The sequence below is a fragment of the Plectropomus leopardus genome, chromosome 21 (genome assembly GCF_008729295.1).
Source record: "Plectropomus leopardus isolate mb chromosome 21, YSFRI_Pleo_2.0, whole genome shotgun sequence".
Classification (NCBI taxonomy): domain Eukaryota; kingdom Metazoa; phylum Chordata; class Actinopteri; order Perciformes; family Serranidae; genus Plectropomus; species Plectropomus leopardus.
Genome location: NC_056483.1, coordinates 6,292,253 through 6,315,781, shown reverse-complemented (window position 1 = coordinate 6,315,781; position 23,529 = coordinate 6,292,253). Strand labels below are relative to the sequence as shown.

Genomic DNA, 23,529 nt, shown 5'->3' with positions numbered 1-23,529 from the left:
TTTGGCTATATGTGCAAATGACAAGAGTCAAAGTCATTTTGGATGTCAGGATTAATTACCGTAAACTTGTCTGCGATGTAACCTGGAATCAACAAATACTATTTTTCACAACGTTTAAATATGTATGTATTTTATCTTTTGATCTTTGTACTTAGTGACTCTTCTTTATTTATCAGAGGCGGGGGCATGTCCGGCCTGTGACTTTGTTTTTTCTTTATCGTGACCCTCGCCAGAGCTACCTTTTTTTTCTTGAGCCTCCCTGAAATACATGACCCTCCCTTCACCATATATAACATATTTATATCAAAAGTAGGAGCCAGTACCACTAACAAACAGCTCAGAGGGAGTTATCACCAAAACAAACATCTAATTTATTAAAGTTTCTGTATGTGTCTTTTAGGAAGTCCTTGTTGTTGCTGACCCCTCTCTGAGGAGTAGGGATGGGTACTGAAACCCGATATTAAACAGGCCCCGGTGCCGAATTATTAAAGACAGGAGTATCGATGAGCTCTGACATTTGCACTTCTGCTATTGGCTAACAACTCAGTATCTAATTTACAACAAGTTCAAAACATTTTTCTTTTTTTCTCTTAAACACCCTGAAAAAGAACCGATTAGAGTACCATTAAAGTACCTGCTCAATAAGCAGTATCAGTAAGAGTAGCAGTACCATTAGATACTCAATACCCACCCTTACTGAGGAGTTAAGTGAACTGTTTAAAATGTAAAAATGTGTTTATCTTCTCTTTGTACTTACTGGGTTATGAACATGTAAAGAACAATAAGGTGAAGTTGTTTGCTTATCAAATGTGCAATTATAATTATATAATTTACTGTATCTGCAGCATATTTACATTTCTCTGGAAGAGCATATTATACACTGAATATTTTCAGTGAAGATATTTTACGAGCCTCTGCAGTGTACCTACTTTATGAATGCACTGATATCATTGGCTAATTTTTTTAGCTTTTCTGTGTGCTTTTCTCCAACATCCTCACACAATCATGAACCATGTAGGAACTTTTTGTGGTTTGAGTTTTTCTAGATATTTTATGTAGATTTAAGTTTATTTTGAAAGGCCTGGGCAGCAGTACAGGCACATACACAGGTAGGTGAAGCATCAGGATGTACCTGGGAGGGTGTGTGTTGTTTTACACGCAGAATTAGCCATGATTTCTGTTTTTGTGATTGCTAAGGTTAAATAAACACGAGAAATTCACAGTCTTCATTAAGAACAATATTCCTCTGTGTACTATTCACCCCAATGTTACATAAGTGACCTTTTGATTTCAAGAGTATTCAAACTGTCTTACTTAAAGGGACAGTTCACCCCAAAATTAAAAAAAAAACAAAACCTAGATATTCTCCTCTCGGAAACAAATGTGAAGTAGGAAATTGAAATGTCTAAAGCAGTTGTTGGACAGAAGCAATATAATATACCACGGGGTAATTTTGTGTCTTTTTTGTCGTTTTGTATCTCTTAGTGGTTGATTAGTGGGTTTTTTTGTAGTCATTTGGGTATTTTGAGGTAATGTGGTGTCTTACTGAAGTCATTTTGTGTCTCTTTGAGGTAATTTGGTGTGTTATGAGGTAATTTTGTATGTTACTGAAGTATTTTTTTGTCTCTGAGGTTGTTGTCTCCCAGTCCATTTAGGGGTAATTTCATGTTTGTTTGTTTATTTCAGTTTTGCCTGTATTTGTAGTTATTTTATGTCTGAGGTCATTTTATGACTAGTTGTGTTGTGGGTTTTTTTTGGGCCAGTTTTGTCTTTTTATCATGATGTGGCTGTTTTGTGTCTTTTTGTAGTCAATTGAAACTCTGAGTTAATTTTGTGTCTCTTTGAAGTTTTGCCTGTTTTTTATGCCCCTATCCCTTATCAAACAAACCATCAAAAGTTATTAAGTAAACATAAATAAATAAACTTATTTCTGCAACATTATGTTCCTACATAATAACTTGTATTTTCAAAGCAGAACCACTAGATGGCAAACAAAGCTTACACTAAAAATACTCTCATCGTCCAACACCAAACTGCTGAATTACAGACTGAGTACCGTAATCTTTCTGGAGTGGGCTCAGGAGGATTAAGAATACATAGACAGCCGGTGCTTTTGCAGGTTTTAGCTTTGAGGGCTGCATCTCAGATCAGCATTGTCAGTTATGATTTCTCCTACTAGGTTTAAGGGTCATTAGTCTGTCAGAAACAGCCTGAGAGTTTAACCATGGTGTAAGTAACAAAAGCTATTTAGTCTTTCAGAAAATTAGATAGTTTTGATATAGATAAGAATTTAGCTCATAACTTTAAATAGAGTATCCTATATCATAAACAGAGTACCTGCTTGTGTGTCCATGAGGCAACTTTCTTTATGACTCACTCTCTCTCTCTCTCTCTGTGTGTGTGTGTGTGTGTGTGTGTTGGAGTGGTCTGGGTTTTCATTCAAACCTTTACTTAAGACTCGGGAAATCAATTGAGGGAGACCCTCTTTCTTAAAGATGCAGAGCATTAACAAAGACATTTGAAACAATCAACAAGCAAACAAATAACAGTAAAAATATAAATAAAATCATACAAAACCACAAAAAATAATAAAAGCGTATATTTCTAAAGTAAATAAAGCGTACTAATAAAACTATTATATTGAAAAACAAAGACCTGTGCCCCTCTCTGGCTCCTCATGTAAAGGTTTGACATCTGTCAAATTGAGGTGGAGGTCAATATTTTCATATTTTTGCTTTATCTTCCAGACAGACAGTTTCTAACCTAAAAAGACTGTGCGCACGTGCAGGTGTCTTTACGGTAATGCGCTCCATCGCTGCGCACCGTGTTTGGCAGGAGCTCGCGGCTTCAGATCCAACAACACCGACAATGAGGCGTGTGGAAGATGGTCGAAAAATTATCGCTGCCTCATAAAACAGACGATATCCGAGACGAGCAATGAGCGCAGCGGACTCACCGTGGACCGGTTCACTTCACCCACCGAGCTCTCACTCCCGCAGCGTGCACAGACAGATAAACTGAAAAACCATTTCGCAACCTATTTTGCATGCAGTCTACAGGGCGCATGAAGTCTGGATATATTTTCCACCGTGTTCAGTTCAGCCCAGCGACCTTGCAATGTGCATGCCGCTAGTTGTTATCTGAAGGAAGTGTTCGTGCAAACCGAGAAGCGCATGTTTTAAGCAATATCAGCTTTTCTCTGCAAGATGTTTTGAGCGCCAAGGGGGGCTGAGAGGAGTCGCCTGGGGGGGTGTTTCTTCACTGCGCAGACAAGCGGCGGACCGTCTCTGCGCTACCGCTAGTCTCGTCTGATCCACAACAAACACAGTTCACGGAGGGAAGGAGGAGACGGACTTTTGGGTTGGAAATCTGAAAATATACGCCGTTAAAATGACGATGTCCGTCCCGGAGAGGAAATCAGGATCGGAGGGGAAGGAGGAGGAGAGCGAGGATGAGAGTGAAATCTTGGAGGAGAGCCCGTGCGGCCGCTGGCAGAAACGGAAAGAGCAGGTTAGCCGGTTTATCTCTGTGTGTATGTGTGCGTGTGTGTGAGCGCGTTTCATTAAAATGCACCTAATCTGCTCTTTGATCGGGATATGAATCAAGTTGGCCTCTCTGATCACGGTGGACATCCTCTGTTATGCAATTTTTGAGCCAAGCTGAGGTATTATTGCCCCGTGGTGTTTGCACCACCATAAATCTAACACAGTGACAGATCCGCTGATCTGCTTAGCCCACATGAAGTCTATTTCAGTGTGACAGGAATAGTTTGCTTATTTCACACCACCACTGCTGTGGTTCTTCCTGGTTATTTAGCTGAACCTGTAGGATCTGGAGTGTATGACCTTACTCTTAATTCAGGTTTGCAACACAAACTAACGAACTGAGGGCGTGTAAAACAAGTCTGACGCCTTTTTTTTTGTAACCTTAGATTATATGTTGTATTGTAAAAGCATGCAGGTATGAGAGAGCAGAAACACAAAGGAAGGACTACAAAGAGACATAAAATTACTACAAACTGATAGAAGAAAAAACTAAAGAGGCACAAAATGACTACAAAGAGACATAATACAGATGTTTTTTTGCATATTAATTTAATTTTTTGTATTTTTTGTTTTTGTGTCATGCCAAGACTTAGCTTTTCCCATATGGGATCAGTGTGGGTCAAAGTCTTTGCTTTTATATCACAAGTAAGTCTCAAGTTTTGGCTTTCAAGTCCTAAGTGCAAACTGACAGGTCCCAAGTCCTTAACTTGCCACCACAAAGAGATTTTCATTAGGAGCACTTTTATGCTAATATATATACTGTCAAGTTATTCATAGCATCACACTCTCATAGTGCAGAACGTACTCTGGGCACAGGTGGAGAAGTAGCACGTCAGGTGCATTAAAAGTGAAACTTAAAGAAGTATTCCAGCTTTAAAAATGGCTTTTTAGTAAAACTAGGATGTGTATGCAGTAGAAAACCTCAAATACTTTTGAAAGCGGTGCTACATGACCAGAGAAAACAGAGAAAAGGACGCTTGTTCTCAAGAGGTAGAAAACCTACAACTACCAGAATGCCATGCGCAGCACCTGACCAATAAAAACTTCTGCTGGTTAGTGACGTAATGCAAACTTGTAAGTGTCGAACAAGAGTGGACGGCTGGCAAAATAATTACAGTTGAATGGTTATTTGCCTCAGGTAGACAGAATCTGTGCAAAACCATATATATATATCCTTAAATGCTCAATTCTGAGGAACAAATTCCACAAAAATCATCAAATTTCTTGCTGCAGCTCGTGTCTAAGAGCACTGACAGCAGCTTCAGAGTGACTGATTTGCAGGATGAGCAGCTAAAAAGCTTCTGTTTGCTTGTGGCAGAAATAATAACAGGACAATTAATTTGGCTTTTAGTACTATTGTGGGGTAAAAGTCCCTGTCTGTCTCAGATCTCCAGCCGTATTAATGGGTCTGCCACGTTCCCATGTGGCGGTCAGCACCAGTCCAGACGACACATTAGCAGCATTAAAGAACCCAGTGGCCGTACTTGAAGCTTCCTCACCCATAAATAATCCCATGTATGTTTAATGCTGACATCAAAGTCATGAAATGCAGCGCAGTTATAATCAGAGAGGAGAAACAGACGTCTAAATGTCTTTTTGTGAAGCGGCGGGCGTCGGCTCAACTAACAGCTCCAGATAAGGCTGAGTATTCAAGTTGAAGGTTATCTCTAGAACACACACGGCGTCCTCTGAACGCTGCGACCACCTGACATCGCTGCTCTTTCTCCGCCATCGAGCAGGCAGCCTACCCCACCCTGTTGTTTTTCCACTTATTGATCACACATGTGGGCTTTCTCTGCTTGTCACATGTCCATTTACCCCCCACTGTGAGCATCAGTCAGTCAGGGCGCATGCTGCTGTACTAAAATCAATATTAGAATATCAATAACTTTCTGATATCTGCATCAGTTTATGTTTAGTTTGATGACCTCTCTCTCACTGGTTTACATTATGGACAGAAGTCATTAGAAATAAACTTAAATAACTAATTTTGTTCATTTTGTCACAATTTGCAGGAGAACTTAATGTAGGAAACTAATCGAAAAAAAAATACACTATAGATCAATTAATCAGTCAGTTTGGATAGTTGTTGGCATATAAAATGCCAGAAAATAGTCAAAAATAGCCATAACAAGACCCTAAACACAGAGGTGGTGTCTTCAAATTGTTCATTTTCCTCAACATATCATTTTAAAAACCATAAAGCAGACAAAAGCAGCAGATCTTCACATTTAAGTACTAATATCCAACAAATGTTTAACATTTTTGGCCGTATCAATGACTGTTTTCTGTTGATTGGCTCATGGTTTAACTGAGTAATCATATCAGCACTACTGATATATGATCATGATGATACACTTCTATCTTAAGCCACTAAGGCTGCAACTAACAATTTTTGTTTTTCACTTTTTGAAATTTAGTTTTTTATTTCTGTCAAAGCAACTTAAACAATGACATTCACAATTTTGCCTTAATTTTTAATATTTTCTCAGCCAGATTTATTAAGGTTTACAGATAATTGAACAAAAATAGGATAAATAAGAAATTAAATAATAATAGTTAAAAAAAAACAGGTACAATTGGATGAGGAAAAGGGATGGATGGGGATAATTATATTTTAATTTTTGAATGATTTGTTGATTATTTTCTCAATTAAGAGAAAAAAAGGACAGAAAATATTTTTAGAAAGCTGTGAAAAATGTCTGTCACGATTTCTTAAAACCCAGTGTGAAGTGGTTTCCTTCCCCTGAAGAATAATAAATGTTAAGTCAGATATCATATGAAATACAGAAAAGCAGAGAAGCCACACAATAAAGAAACTGGAGAAAGGGAACTTGAGGCTTTTTGTTTAAAAAATGTCTGAAAGCTGGGATAGGCACAAATCTGAAAAATGCAAAAAAAAAACATACAAACAAAACAAGAGGCGCTTAACATTTTCTGCTTCATTTTCTGAAGCCTAAAAACAGGTCAGTCCACTCGCACTTAAAATGTTCAAAGTTTATAATGGGATATTGCCAAGTGATGCCAAAATTGAGCAGCCTAGCCAAACTTTAAACAATAAACCTATTATCAAAATAATTGTTTATTATTGTTTCATTGACTGATCAATTTATGGATTAATAGTTTCAGCTGCAAAGCAGCAACTCCTCATATTTCAGAGTTTGTAGCAATTTCGCTTGATAATGGCATTTATGATTAATCGTCCATTGATTGACAAACTGATTAATTGCAGCAGTATGATAACTGTCGAAATTTCTGTCAGTGTTGATGTGATTATAACTGCACTTATTCTCACCAGTTACAACCCACAATTCTCCATCACTCCGCCTCAGTCTCTTGTTGTAGCTCACAGAGTGATTTTGCAGATTCAGCCTTGAATCGCCATCGTTTTTAATGATGCAACAGAAGAAAAACATGTGCGTCAGTCGTCAGGCAGTGACATTATCTGCAGAGACGAGCCAATTACTGTTGCCAACTCTTCCATAAAGCAGCTCCGACAGGTTAAAACCATAACCACCTTTTCCTGTGAAGTTGCCCTCTTGTTGATTGATGTGTACGGTTACATGAAACCACCAGCCGAAAAACCTGATGCATTTGTGTTGGACGGCTGCTTTCTCCTCTGTCCGTCCAGGAGGCCTGGGTGTGTCTGCACGGCAAATGCGCATGAATGCTCAGTAAATAAGTCAGTGGGTGAAAGTTCAGAAGAAACGCTGCCATATCTGTTTTTCAGCTCAGGCGTTACGATACACACAGGCCGCAGTCACATGGTCAGCACATGCCGTTACTGTTTTCTCAGGCGGGAATGGTTGAACGTTTTTCAAGTGGATGAATGTGTTGCCTTCAAAGTCAGTTTATCCCTCTCGACTCAACACACAGAGTATTGATTTTTCGGAGGGACTGAGCGGTGCCGGTGTGATTGGAAAGCAAAGCCGAGTGAGCTGAAGCATAAAAGCCAGGGTTCCCAGGGTCATGAAAAACCTTGAAAAATCATGGAATTTCACAATCACATTTTCCAGTCCTGTAAAAGTCAGGGAATAAGTCAAAATAATTGGAAGTCATTGATTTTTTTACCCTTTGAAACCTGAGCAAATTGGTGTGATTTATTTCAAAAGTGGGAAGAAGGCAACTTCTGAGAAATATTTAGCCCCAAATTGCAACAAATTATTAAAAAGTACAAGCATATAATCTGGAAATTAGCACCAAAAATGGAAAGTAAAAAAAACAAACAACAATAACAAACAAGGAACCTGAAAAAAGCGTTTAAAAATAGTAATTCTGTAACATAATCTTAAATACACATATATGTGTGTATGATTCTGATAAAAATAAACTTAATTTTCTCAGCATTTTTCCCTAGATTTAAAAAAAAAAGATTAAATCAATTTATTTCTTGCAATTGGCAGGACATTTCTTGCCAAGTTGCTCGTCGTGTAACCCTCCACGTAGTGTAACATAATGGAAAATTTATTTTCTCAAGCTGTCAAGGTACTGTAGCTCTAATATGAGTAGATGCATGACAACGTTTTGTTAACCGTCATGTTCGTTTTTTCATTTTCTCCCCATCTCTTGTCTCTTTTCACATACGCCAGCCAGCTGAAATTGTTTTTAATTTGATATGTTTAAAAAAATGCTGCACAGGCGGGGCAAGGAAAAAAATATGGGACTTTGAAAAGTCATGGAAAAGTTTTGTTCATGAAAATGTGTGCGAACCCTGAAGGGCAGTGTTTTTGCAAATCTTTCCTGGCTCAAATGTGTGTATGAAAAGAAATATTTCCCTGAAGTTGAAGAAGTTAATCAAACTGAAGTTGGTAGTTTTGACATGTTGTTTTCTCTTCCAGGAGCAAATAAATTAAAATGTGTGGATGACTGCTGCACATGGTGCTGACATACAGCCCTGCTGCTCTCTTTGACTGACTGGTGGCACGTATCCTCTCACTGAGTCATCTGTACCTTCCCAGAATGTGGACATTCAGGCTAACGCAACACATTTTTACAAAGGCGACGCAGTGACTCACGCAATATTGCTGTTGAGACTGGAGTCTTTTTTATTCAGGCACATTTCACCTAAAGGAAGTTTCTTTTTTGCAGAAGCGCCATGATCACCATTTGCACAATCCACCAAAACTGTCTCTTTTTTCAGTTTATTTTTCTTTATACACAATACGTATTTAGGCCCAGACACACCAAACTGACATCAAAGAACTAGTGGAGTCAAAGGCTAACTGTTGCACCGCCTCATGTTGCCTGTATCCAGGCCAAAAGGTTGCACTTGAACCCTCGCAAAGACTACAGTCTATTAGTCAGATATCATATACGTTCTGCGCTTTAGTGAGAAGAAATAACTACATACCAGCACATGGCGGTAGTCTGTGAACACCATTCAAAAAAGGAAACCAGATGACGGCCAATGTTTCACCCCTATGTTGAAAGAACAAATCGCTAGTGAACAGTAACAATCGCTAACTGCGGTTTGACGTTTGTTTGCTTTACTCACGATTGAGTCTTTTCCTTGTGCAAAATGTCCATAAATCTGCCTAGAAATCATTGAAAAAGAGGAAGCTCCATCCACGGATGCACTGCAAACAGGAACCGTTAATAGTTGAATCTGCATGCTTTTAATGGTTTCATTATCAAAATGTCAACAAATATAAGCCAAAAGAAAACAAGGCTTAAGTTGTATCGTGCAGATAATTAACGGACTCCATGGCGACATTATAGTCCCTGTCTTCTGCTCTAAGGAGTGATTATCTATCATAACAGCTCAGAGGGAGTTTCATCCACCGGAGACACAGCTCTGACCTGTCACACTGGGCTCTTTTTATTATAGCCAAGCCTTGACAGAAGATTATTGCTGACCCCCTGTGATCTCGGCTCGATGTGGCAGCATCGTCGACCCCCTGACGTGAATCCGCACCCGTGCCCGCACTATGGTGCATCAGCAGCGCGCACAGCACTCATTCCAGTAATTGCTCCATCGTCTATTTCCAGGACCTGCCTCCATCTGCTTCACAGAGTGATGGAAACGAGGCGGCCTGGGTTGGGCAAGACTGCATTCATTTGTCACAGCGTTAATTTACAAGTGCAGATGAATGTGTGAGGCTGAAAGTCATGGGCAGATGATGTTTTCTGCACTTGCGTGTTAACCAAAATCCCATGCATGTGTCAGTGCTCACATGCAAGTGTCAGGAGAGACTGGAGGCAATGGCACACAGTTTGACACAGCCAGGTGTGAGGTCTTTTTCACAGAATAAAATCCTATGATTATAAAATAATATATGAAAATAAGTTCACAGTATGCAGCTTTCACCAGCTGTGTGGTTATATTGATTTTTTTTAGCACTGCAGTGCTCATTTGTTGCTCTGACAAGCAGATAAACATACATGTAGGCCGGCTTGTTCTCTTTGAAGTGCTGTGCCTCATCTATATAATGAGATTGGACCTACTGGGTGATGTAAGAAATTCGATTAAAACCAACCACAGCAGTGTAACATCATTAAATTCCCATAAAGTCAGATATGTCATGTTGTCAGTGTGTTAAGTGAGCTGTAATGCCGCAACCAATGATAATTTACATTAACAAAAATCTATAGATTATTTTGGTGCCTCTGGATGGAGGCATTATGTTTTCAGATTGTCCATCCATTCGTATGTACGTCCCTTTCTCCTGAACGGGATATCTCAAGAGCGCCTTGAGGGAATTTCATTAAATTTGGCACAAATGTCCACTTGGACTCAAGAATGCATTGATTAGATTTTAGTGGTCAATGGTCACTGTGAATAAAAAAAACAACATGTTTTTGGTCATAATTTAAGAATTTATACACATATTATGATGGAATTTCACACAAATATCTAATAGGATATAATGATATCCAAAATAACAGAGGTTATCTTCACTGTGACATTATAATGTTCTGCAGAAACACTTTTCCAGCCATTACTCAAAGTCACACTCAGAAAGGGAGGCATTAGGTCAGATACTGAACTGGTGACACTAATGTTGAAACTGTGCTGCCAGGTTGAAGATGTGTGTAAAGTGTCCACATTTTACAATTTTTAACATCTTTGCAGCAACATTCATATTTAAAGTGTTGTCTTATGTCATTGCGACATACAAATATGGACAAACATGGATGTAATCTACAACTCGACTGGTTCACGGAGGCATACAGCTGTGAGGTGATAATTTCAGTTTGATAATCTTTTAGGCTATAAAATATTTTAAAAGTAGGAATAGAACTGTTGCCAAGCCCTAAATGATGTCTTCACATCGAAGTTTTGTTAGACCAACACATAATTATAGTCAATTTACGCTTACATAAAACTAGAGATGGGAATTCAGGACCAGTTCCAAATTGTGTGATCCATCATACTGCCTCTGAGCTTATCAGCTTCTTTAATCAGTGCTGGCATCTTTTTCTGGCAGTCCCGCATTGCAAAACGATGATGTCAAGCTATTGCGTGTATCCTGCTGGAAACAACAAAAAGGGGTCATGGCGTACAGAAAGAAACGGTCTAAAGCATAGCTTCTTTTCATGTAGAAAGATGACATCAGTGCAGCTTGTTTATGTGTAAAATTAATATTTAAATGTCTGCTGAAACATCTTTCTGCATTTTGTATGACTTAAATTCCAGGAATGCCTTGTGTTTAACACTATGCACGAGTGCCTCTCCTGCTGACTACTGAGGGCGAACATGAAATAAATAATGTTATAAAAACATTAATGTCACACGGGCAGGCTTAGCAAATATCTTCTTTGACTGAGTAAATTTGAAAGAAAACGAATGCTGTACAAATATTCTCTTGTTTCATCCATTTCAAGATTCAGACTCGGCGACTCTTCCAACTGCAGACCAAAATCATTTGGCTGATAACCAATACCAACATCGATATATCTGCTTTTTTTGGGGGGAAAAAAAAATCTTTATTTCGTGAATCCTTTGATGGAACATACCTCTTTATCTGTATGCCTGTATCAGGTTTACCTTCATTTTTATAGGTCTTTTCAATTATTTACTAATTTTTTTATCATCTGTTGATCTGTCGGCCACATTTTTTAATATTTTAATCATTCATACATGCTTAAATCATACTTGTATGTCTTTCAGATATGTTGTTTTGATACCTGTTCTGTATCATTTACTTGATGTTTTGTACGTATTCACTGGCCAATATTGGCCAATACCGATGATATGCCAATATTATTGTGCATCTCTAATCAATTCTCATTCCTACAAAAAAATATAGAAATTTTTTCGTGTGTAGTTTAATTTTGTCAGGTAATGCTGTGAAAATCACAGGCTGGCTTTCATTACAGACAAATGAAAGACAACCAAAAACTATCACCTCACAGTAACTATGATGTATGTCGCGCAGTAAAACTCATAGTTTTTGGATGTTTTTCCATGTCTGAGGTCAAACCAACGACCCATTAAACTGAACAAACGAACCCTCCGCTCAGAGCTTTGCTCTTCATAAACTCGTGTCAAGTTGTGGCTTGCAGTGAGCGCGGCCTTCTCCCGGGGGATCCTCCTAATGACTTGCACTCCATAATAATCCAGCAGTGCAGGCATGTTTGCTGCTTTGACAGCTGCCCTATGAGGAATGACATCCTCTCAGATTTCCCTGGAGGGGAGACAGAGCAGGGACAGTCAGCTTTCATTCACCTGTTAACAAAATCGCTTTGCCAACCGCGGCCCTCCACGCCTGTTGCTCAGGGCTCAAGGCTTTACTAGGAAACACATTGACACCCATTCATTCCTAGAATACAAATAATGATTTGAGCAGATGCACATTGACTTCTGGCCTCCTTTAACCACGTTAGCGGCATGGCTCTAGGGATAGTTATGTCACTCTGTCTGTTGATTGGTCAAGACGGAATAACTCAGCAACTACTAGATGGACTAAAATAAAGCTTTGTGCATACATTTGTGTTCACTAGAGGGTGTATCCTGTGGATGTTGGTGATCCCTTGATTTTTACCTTGTGCCACCATGAGGCTGAGATTTTTTTTTTTTTTTTTGTAAAATATCTCTACAACAACTATCCCTTGCGTTATCTTAACTTTCTGTATACACCACCACTTGTCCTAAGGGTTAAAAAATGACCTGCCTTCACTTTTGCATTAAGAAACAACCTTTCATTCATCATAAAATCTGTAAATATATCTAGGCTTTCCCTCTTGACAGTGCAGAAAGACTGCATTTAATCTGTGAAGTCTGCTTGTTTTTTTACAACACACCTGCCATAATTATCTTCTTCACTAAAGTAGAGATTTATTATTATTATTAATATCACTGCCAAAGGTACTGCATAGGTGTAAACATTTTTTTTTTACGAGATATACCACTTGTGTAGCCTAAGAAAGAAAGTGAAAGAAATGTGCAAAAAGTAGTTTTGAATGCATTTTATTGTAGGGAAACAATAACAGTCTTGAGCAACATAAAGTAGCTAATGCAATAAAATGAAGCTACATAAACTGCTGCTATAATGAAATTTAATAAAAACTGTTATAATGTTTAATAAAGTTATGTATAAAGTTAAATAAAGCATTGTTTTAATGAAATAATTCAGAGCAGAACCCACGGTGCTTTTATTTTGAAGGACCCGTCTCAGGCTGGAAGTGTTGATATTTTCCCCACGTTCAGTATGGCTTTCCGGCTCCTCCATGTTTGATTGTTTTGGTGCTGTGCATTGTTTAGACGCCCTCTTGATCACACAGATGGACGCAAAGCGTTATCAGATGATGAAAACAAAATAGCGCTAACATGAAACGACAGACGATTTTTTATTGTCAGACAATATGTTATTTCATATCACACAGCCCTGGTGGATGATGCAAGTGTTAAATTATGTGCCATTACCTTTGGAAAAGATATTCACGGTGCCAGACAAACAACTTGGCCAAAAACCTGCAGAACTATTGTTGTCCCAGCAGCCTCAGGAGTGGATTCATGTTTGTAGCAGTTCAGGTGTGTTTCTGGGAGGGAAGTAAAACTTCACATGTGTGGCTGTTCCAGCTGAACTTCCCTCTCTGCTGTGAGAATAATAGAGATCTGCAGCTCCGCCTCCTCTTCCTGCATGAATGATTTAATGACGCTGCGTTGTTTACCTTCTTGTGTGATGACAGACTGTCCTCTACAGCCTGGGCGTCTCTGACCCAGCCTGCCAGATTACAGGCGAGATAGCATGCTTCTTTTTTAATGTTACAGCTGTCAGTGTTAAATTTTATTACGCTTAGCTCTCAATCAGCGGGGGTGTTTAAAATGAAATTGCAAATGAATGGTGTCACGCTGTTGTTCACATGAGCTAATTGTCTCGTGTGCTTTTAATACTGCTCTTGCAGTCAAAGTGAAAGCTGAACACTTTCTGATGTTTACATGTTAGCACCCATGCATGGAGGAGGTCTGTTTATACAAAACAGCACCTGCGTGAGGATTTAAGGTGCTCTGTGCTCACTGGTCAGCGTCTAGACAAGGCAGCTATTACTGGGCTCCAGCTTGAAGGTCCCTCAGATACACTGTTATCATCAGCTCGCAATATCGAGTGCATACCAGGAGTTCATGTTAGAGTGTGGTTGCTGCAGCTGGCAACTTTTGTGCAGGTGAACAGAGGAGAGGAGGGAAGGAGTGGGCTTCATGCAGCTGAGCGCTGGGGTGGGTTTATTTTAGTATTATACCAATAGCTGTTATTTATTAGCTTATTTTATTTGTATTTTTTCCTGTGTGGATGCTATCGTATCTTCTTGATTTATCTAATATGATATATCTGGTTGTTTCTCTTTTGTAAAAAAAGTGTTGACAGAAAAACACACCCACAGCCGACAACAAAGGGTTCTACAACAATAAGTAAAAGAAATAATACACTGTTATTTTGCACTAGAATAGCAGTGTTTATTGTACTAGTACACATTTAAATATTGCAATAAAATAATTGTACAATTATGTTAGAATAAATGTAATTATGCACTAGAAGTGATCTAACTGTTACAGTAGAATAAATGCCATTATTGCACTAGAATAAATGTAATTTTTGCACTAGAAAAAATGAATTATTACACTAGAATAAATAAAATCATTGCACTAGAATAAATGTAATCAATGCACTAGAATAAATGTAATTATTGCTCTAGAATAAATGTCATTATTGCTCTAGAATAAATGTCATTGTTGCAGTAGAATAAATGTCATTATTGTACTAGAATAAGTGTAATCATTGCACTAGAATAAATGTAGTTTTTGCACTAGAAAAAGAAATCCAGACAATCTTGTTAACAATATGTAAGTTTTTGAAGAGCCGTCCGTCTGCTCTGCATGGAGCCACGGAAATCAGTTCCTGCAGATTATTAGTTCAAGGCCTCAAATTACTAACTCGTGCTTCACTCACGTATTGCATTCCCTCAATTTAGTCATGCGCATCCTTGTAATAAGACATAGTGTACAGACCATAAAAACAAACAGCCAAGTAAGACAGAACATTTAGATCAACCTCTTAGCTGTGGTTACAAGTAGGAAAGATGAGGAATTTCTCTCTCAGTTGGGCTTTCGCAAATGTTTTGCAAGAGAAGAAAATGCACTCAAAGCGTTTGCTGGAGCTCAAGGACTCACGCAATGCTTTTTGGTGAGAAACTGAATAAAAACTAGACTTTTGTGTGTTTATGTGAAGATTCATCCATGCACTTTGAAGGAAATTTAGGGAATTAATTATAAAGAATAGAGATGGCACAATATTCAATTTTATCATGGATCATGATTTTTTTTTTTTTTTTTAAGTGTTTTTAATTAGTTGATAGTGGTGGATATGGGGGAAAAAAAAAGAAATTAGCAAAAAAAAAATAAGAAAATTACCTTAAAATTATTTAAAAAATACAAACAAACTAAAAACAACAATATATTAAAAGTACAATTTTAAAAAACCAAAAACTTTTTTGTTTTTTTCCTTACACAGTTTTCTATAGCTTTATTTTTTTAACAAAATTTTTCTAAATCTATTACTTTTTTGTAGTTTGTAGGACATTTCCTGCCAAGTTGCTCAGGATTCAAAGGTTTAAATACTTGTGAAAGGTGTCTGAAAGCAGCACAAGTAAAATGATATCGCTCCAGGTTTAAAAGGGATAATCATCATTTATGACTCGCTCTCAGAGCTTTGTCTGTATCTGCAGAGACTCTGTAGCTTCCAGCCAATGGCAAAGTAAGATCAGGACTCTATAAAAACATGGCAACCAGCCGTCTTTCTCCTCTGCTCTGTGGATGTGAGCTGCAGGTCTGTGTGTCTGTTTGATGGAGGGCGACGTTGAGCATCACACTGAGCAGAGAGGATGAAGCATGCACGTCAGCGAAATTCACCAGAAACCCAGCAATGCAGCACCTTTCTGCAGGGTTGTACAGAGATGTGGGTGTGTTTATTTGCTCTGTAGAACGTAACGGCCGTTCTGATTCACTGCTTTCGTCTTGTTAACGCCGCTTGCTCTCTTCGTTCACTCTCTAGCTCACTTGGCCACCGCTACTCTCTGTCTCGTTGAGCTGAAGAGGAGTGGCCAAGCTCGATTTATACGTTTACAAACTGGCATATTTGAAAGATATTATGTTATTTTCAATAATTGAAAAGCCTGGCTCTTTAAGATTATTTGATTGGTTGTTTTTAACCTAACAAAAAGTTTGTGTCCTATCTGTGATATAAGAGAAATATGTAAGGTAAATTGACAACAGTATGTTTTGGTGTCATTTTAAGACTTTTAAAGATAAACAATGCAGGATTTTTTGTAAAAAAAAAAAAAAAAAAAGTATAGACTCATCCAGGAGTTGTTTTTTAATTTTTTTTTATTCAATTTGATTGAGGAAAAAAACAATAAATACAAATTTAGAGCGGGATGATGGCTTGTATAGAAGGATTCCTCTTAATTATCACTTACGGCCCACTAAAAAGTGAGATGGTGTGTTTTTCTGCAGAGACGTTGCCCTCTGTGTGTATGTTCTTATGTTTGGTGTTCAGGATGTTTCTGAGCGCGTACCCCCCCACAGTGCTCCGGTTAGGTCAGGGCTTCACAAAAAGTAAGCGACCAGGTGCCAGACTGTAATCAGCAGGCATCCAAGAAACACAGTGCCGAAAAAATGCAAATATAGCGAGGAAAAACGGCAAATGAGAGTGATTCTGGAGTTGACTTTTACTTTCACTTGCGAAAATAGCGTAAATTGAATTTGTTTGCAGTTCAAGGTGTCCTGTCAACAGTTTTACAGACATGTCTTTTATAATGGCAGCCTATAGGGAAAACACTTTTTGGGCCGCAGTGGATTTTTCTCACTGCGATACCATGAGTGGCCACTGTGAAAAGGCTGAGCAGCTCTCCTGGGGGCCTTGGATGCTACACTGCTCTTACTACTTGATGATATCCTGCCATAATTTCCTGTAATGGATTCAAAAATCATGTTTTCACACCAGAAAAGATAAGGAGCACCTTTTTCCGTTGGACCAAGGTTGTGATGTTTGCTCCGAGGGAGATTTCACATCTGTAATTTTGGTTTGGATCAAACTGTAAAGTCTGAAATGTGGACCAAACGAGGCCATTGTGAAAGGGCCCGTAGTGATCAAGATAATATCTTGAATCGCATTTGTTTTGTCCATGACATGAAATGTTCTCATCGCCTAATGTAGGCTCGGCTTAGCAGCGCCGCACACTGATACCATCATATACTTTCAGGAATGTATGAAAAAATAGATACCGGCCAAGCCTGGTCCCATGTCTAATCAGAAATATTACACTTATTTGACATGATGATTAATTGCAGCTGTTGTCAGTGGAGGAATTGCTCTGTTTCCCTTTTCTGCGATGGATTTATTTCTTTGACTAATGTTTATGATTTGTGCTGAAATGTGAAGGAAGCTGTTGCTTTTAGCTTCTCTGACTGACATTTAGCCATGAACATTATCTGATCTGTTTTTTCTGCTATACTGAAGCTGCCCTGAAAATGTCACGTTTGGACAGTTAAGATTGACAAATGCACCAAAGAACTGGTGATGTTCTGAAATACAAAGTCAGTCATTTCTATGTTAAGATAGTGTTTTCGTGCATAGACTTCCTTCAGAGATTTGGTCCGCAATGTCAGGTTGACTGCAGCGCTCTGCGAGCTTTGAGCTGCGTTACAGTAAACAACAGAACAGATGGTGCTGAACCTATGAGGCTCCACCACGAACGGGCCTCCCATCAGGAAATCTCACATTTATACCTGAACTTATTGGCCTCGGTGCTCCTTCGTGTTATGATCCGGAGCTGCAGAAGTTTTTGGATCATGTGATCTGGAGGGATCCCGTCACCTGTAGTGAAATGTGAGCAGGTCGGGCCAGCGAGGCCTCTGCCGTGGTCATCAGATCAGATGGGATATACATACAGAGAGGTATCTGTCAGCATTTTCCACTCCAGCTGTGTGAAATGGAGCTACCCTTATTTTCTGCCAGCCGGTCAGGAAAGCTGGCATGAAAAGAAATCCTCCAGGAGCGGCCGACATGTCTGCACGCCCTCATGGAGCTGTCAGAGGAGTTCACGTCACATGACGTCTGCGCCTCCGAGGAATGCCTCGCACTTACTTGAGCATGCTCTGCACACAGTCTGCGAGATATTTTAAAGACTGCAGTTTCCTAGTGTTTTTCTTTTTATTTGTTTTTTTTTTTTTTTTTTTGCACGGCTGTGTGGAAATCAGCATATTTGTTGAACAAACTTAATTTTTCATATTTCATGCATCCCCGAGTGTATTAGGATTCTGGCATTTATCACACAGAAACAGAGGAAACCATTTAGATTTGCATAATTTACAATTTTTCATCTCTCTTCGTTCATCAGTGTCGACTGTTAGAGGCTCTATTTGCAGTTAGAGGAAATTATCCCTCTAAAAAGTCTTTTTTCTCTCTTTATGTACTATAATATAATAAATATATAAATATCTGGAACTGAACATCAATCTAACCCTAAAAAATCGGCCACTGTGAGAGCCAAGTTCTGCCGATAACAGTGTTTGTTAAACATCCAATCTGCACCAATTAACCTGCCAAACCGATAAAAGTTTCAACCAGAAACAGTATATGATGATTTATATCGTCATGCACAGATTATGCTTTCAGCCCAGGAGCTAAATTTATATTTACACCATAAATATTTTTGAGAGAAACTGATAAAGGCAGGAAATCTTAGAGGGAAGTGAGACAGCAGTCTGTTCTGCCATATTTGCCCTTAAATAACGTACGTGAAAACATACACAAACCTCTGACGTATAATAAGGAAACGTCGCCGGGAGTTTCCCTGAACACATGCAGCGCTTTGTCTTGTGATTCTGATGCACACACACGGTATGGTATAATAATAGTTTTAGGCTCAGTCTAGTTCCTGTATTATAATGTAAAGCCTTTAATAAACTGCTTCTCCTGTCTCCGTTAAGTTCAGACCAGTTCTCATAACGTCTGAGGCCTGCTGATTTAACCCTTTCAAACCTGGGACAACATCAGTTTTCTTGTGCTGCGTTCAGACACCTTTCACATGCATTTAAATCTTTGAAAACTGAGCAAATTGGTTTGATTTCTTTTAGAAACATGGCTAAAAAGGGAATGAGCAACTTGACAAGAGATGTCCACAAATTGTGAGATATTAGGAAAATAAAAAAGATTAAAATGATTAGAAGATGTTAAAAAATTAAGGGAAAATGTCCAGAAAATTATTATTATTATTAACAACTATTTTATCTATTAATGTATTTTTTCATTTTGTTTTCCTTTTTAAAATTTTGTTTCTTTTTTTCTTTACATTTTTCTCTTCTTATTTTTGCACAGTTTGTTGTAACTTCTCCTCGTGTTTTTGAAAGAAATCCATTTGCTTAGGTTTCAAAGGTTTAAAAGAGACTGTAAAGCTGCAGTTATAGTTGAGCTGCTTCAACCTTGCCCTGCTTTAAGGCAAAGGCCAAGGTCCTCCACCTCCTCCCATCTGCCCCGCTGTTATATATGCGACTTTGATCCAAGAAAATGTGTGTGAACATCAAACGATAAAACAAAATGTTACACCAATCCTTCAGACTGCTGCAACTGCTGAAGGCAGGTGAAAACAGGTTGTGTAAGGCTTCTATAAACATAATTATCTCTGTAAGGACTTGTGTGTTTTAACTATCAATAAAGGAGGGATACCACATGAATGTTTCACACACACACACACACACACACACACACACACAAACCCACACACACATTTTTACAGCTTCAAAGGGAGCTCTCTTCACTTTGTTGACCAGCTGATATGAAAACTGTGTGTGCACGTTTCAAAGTGTTGATTCATTCCTCTGCACTCTAACGGAGACGGCTCCTATCTTGACCTTTGAAGCCAACTATAGATATCTTTGTGTGTGTGTGTGTGTGTGTGTGTGTGTGTGTGTGTGTGTGTGTGTTTGTGAAATATGCATATGAAAGGGGACGTAGCAGCAGTTCGACCTTGTAGAGGAATATTGCACATATTCATCGAAAGGTTTAAATGTGAAGGACACTTAAGTGTCTGGCATTTATTTATTTATTTGCTATAAAGTCGAGTTAATTTGTTTTCTGTGCTGTTACGCAAGTTTTTCGAGCTGCACTTTTAAATTATTTTGATCTGGATTCATTCATTGCGTGATTTCTGTTTCTGTTGTTTTCTCATCACATAGGTCTAACTTTCCTGCAGTCAGGGACTGTACACAAATGATGGGGGTTTCAAGGAGGAATTAAGCCCTCAATTGTAATTTTAGCACCATCCCCACAATATCGCAGCTGAATGCTTTTCAATTGGTACAATTTTCTTGGTAATAATAAAAAGTGCACACAGAATTTAAAGATTTGAAGGTTCATACTTGTATTTAAGGTTTCTACTCGTGCCTTAATGATCAAAAACACCTTGTTTTCCTCGTCCTGTCTTCGCTGGAGCACCTGTGTTCACCCTCTGTCTGAAACATGCTGTTTTAGCGCCTGTCTCTGATTGGTCTGTATTTCTGGGTTTTCTGCATCTTGGTGTCTCTGCGAAGCCCCCAGGAAGTGAACCAGGCTCTGATGCAAATTTTACATAGTGGTCAAAAGTGGAATTACACCGCTCAGGTCGCTGGTGTGATGCCCATGGGCCCAAAAAACTTTTTTCCTGCTGACTTACATCAGGAAAAAGCGTCAAAAGCCCCGCAAAATGACTCATATCACAATCAATATTTAATCCATTCATTTGGAAAGTCTAAAAGTGCTGCAAGATTAAATATTTTTAACAGCTGGTCAAACTAGCTAAGCACTAAAGCGGAAGCCAGGGAATGACATCGTGGCACTTTCTCTCATTAAAAATGACCAATAATGGCTTCTAAACACATTGGGACATGTTCCTACAGGAATATGATCCAAAATTGGATAAAAAAGAGTAATTGTTTTCATTAGCAACTTTTAACAGTAGTTTCCACCATCGAATACTTACAGTCACAAGCTCTGAATCTGTAACTGTGTTTTGCAATTTTTACTCACAACTGCTATTGAATTGTAAAAAAAATACAGCTATTACAACTTCTTAGAAAAGCTACTGTGAAATCAGGCATTTCAGGCTGCAACAATCCCCAAAACAGCCCAAGAAAACCTGAAGGGATTGACGACAGGTCATCCTTTAGATGGTATACTTAATTTTCACACATCCCACAAATTACACAACAAAAGGAGAATTAGCAGTTGCCAAAATGATGGTAGTGCAAAAAGAAGAATACACAACTTCACTCTGTAATAATCTTATACAATCCCTAATGCAACAAGAGGATAACTGTAGGGAAATTGCAGTAACTTCTACACTTGTTAACACTTAAAAACAAAATTCTACAATTAAAACTCGGGTGAAAAATCTGTCAGTTAATGCAAACCATCTTTCTTTGATGTGATGGAAATTGAGATGCAGCACAAACACACAGTCATGCATAAAATATACAAATCAAATATGAACAAAACCATCAGCTGCCGAGCTGTATGGATGTTTATTCCAACGTTGTTGCTCGAGGCCTCGATGTTTTACCTTCAGCTCGCCTCCTCCAGAACTGAAATCACATCTTGTGCTTCGCAGGCTGAAATCACACCAACACTCGCTCTCATAAATCCGCTGTTGTTCCCGTGTGTCAGACTCGACCTAATTTGCATTCAGAATTTGAATGTCGTCTGTGTTGTTTGCGCGGCGCGGGCGGCTGGAAGTAAAGCAGGTTACTCTCATGCAGGAGTTGAATTAGAGGAGCATCCCAGCAGCCATCAATCAGGAAGATGGCTGATGAATTAAATATGGAGGGGGATGAATAAAAGCCCCCTCGCTCTCTGCGCTGCACAGGGATGATCAGGGCTGCCACTGAGGAAGCAGAGGTCATGTCCTCTGTTTGTTTTCCTCATGATCATCAAGGCGAAAGACAATTACAGTATTCTAAAAGATCCTAAAAACCCTTTAAAACCTCAGCAAATAGGTTTGATTTCTTTGGAAAATGAAAACGGCAAATCAACTTGGCGAGAGATGTCCTGCAAATTGCAAGAAAATAAGAAAAAAACAAACTAAAAATAGTTTTAAAAAAGAGAGAGGTCAGAGAGAGGGGGAAAAACATTATAAAGTAATTATTTGTTTTTTTAATAAATTATTATTGTTAGTATTATTAGTATTATTATTATTTTTTTTTTTTTTTTTACCCTTTTTCTTTACATTTTTCTTTTTTTTTTGCTCAGTTTCAGTTAATGTTTTTGTAACTCTTTAACTTGTAACTTGTAATCCATGTTTTGGAAAGAGATCAATTTATAATTATTATTACTTATCTGTTACAAAATTATTATAACTTTTTAAAGAATCATTTTTGTCTTTTTTTCCACAGATTTTCAGGTAATTTCTGTACTAATTTCTTCAGGTTTCAAAGGGTTAAAGTCATGGATCTTTGACTCAAATTAAACTCCCTGGGTCGTGTTTTATCGTCTGCCTCCTCCCTGGTGATGACAAAACACATTGTAGCTCCTTACGTCCTGTGCAGAAGCTGTGGACAGGTAGCTGTGGGTTAGATGTACACACACTGACCCCCCCACGAAGTGCTTTTTTACAGACACCCCTATTGAGCTTTGTCTGTGAGGTTACATAACAGCGGCGGGAACAAAAAAAGCTGTCTCCGTGCACGTCTGCCAGCAGGCTTTTTGTTTGAACACGTGCCGAAGAGCCAGCTCAGGTTGACTCTCGCTTTTCAGCTTAATCTCCCAACGATAAACACGACTCTTTCTGCTCCGTCATCGTGTTCATATCTGCTTTCCTTTTCTCCACATGAGGCTTCTTTAACAAGCTCAGTATCAGCCACTTGACTAATTGAGGCCTATAAAAGCAACAAGGGAAACTCCCACTCACGCCCCTCTTAAGTGGTTTCTTCTGCTCGACAATGTTGTTTTCTTGCCTTCAGTAATGGGAGTGTTACGAGCTAATGTTAGTCCCCAACATGCACGAGCACACCGCTGCTCGAACCAAGCTTTTAGCAGTCTGGCTACTGTGGCAAATACTCAATAAGCCTTTGCACTGTTTGCCAAGTCTTTTGAGCTTTTACCCCGAGTCACCCCTCTTGCTTGTTGGAAAGCTGTACTGCAATAACCCTTTCTGCACTGTAAAATCTGACAAGTTGATTTTACTTTAAAAAAATCGACCCACTGCCTACAAAAAATGTGAGTAAATAGAACTATCAATGTTATTTTTTGTTCACTTTCTATCTAGTTGTTAAGTTTACTTAAAATTTTGTTATGTTTGCTTAATTTTGTAAAGTTCTTGCAACTTAAAAAAATGTCAAGTTTAATTAAATCTATCTCTCTAAGTTTTAGGAACTTCATTAAACCAGGATTACTGAGCCACAGTATTATGCTGGTTGCAAACTAGTCATATTTGTATTTTCTTAAACATGTTTTGAAAGCAGAACTCACAAATCAACTAACTTTATCATTGTGTATTCTTATTTTCATGTACATTT

General features: G+C 38.5%; 1 protein-coding gene across 1 annotated transcript in view; it reads left to right on the top strand.

The window, feature by feature from the left end:
• Positions 1 to 2,822: 2,822 nt before the first annotated feature.
• The window catches only part of nrbp2b (nuclear receptor binding protein 2b), a 44,514-nt gene continuing 23,807 nt past the window's right edge, over positions 2,823 to 23,529 (top strand). Inside the window, exon 1 of the mRNA XM_042510775.1 lies at positions 2,823 to 3,510. Coding sequence (XP_042366709.1) covers positions 3,391 to 3,510 — 120 coding nt within the window. The 5' untranslated portion in view covers positions 2,823 to 3,390. The remainder of the gene's footprint in view (positions 3,511 to 23,529) is intronic.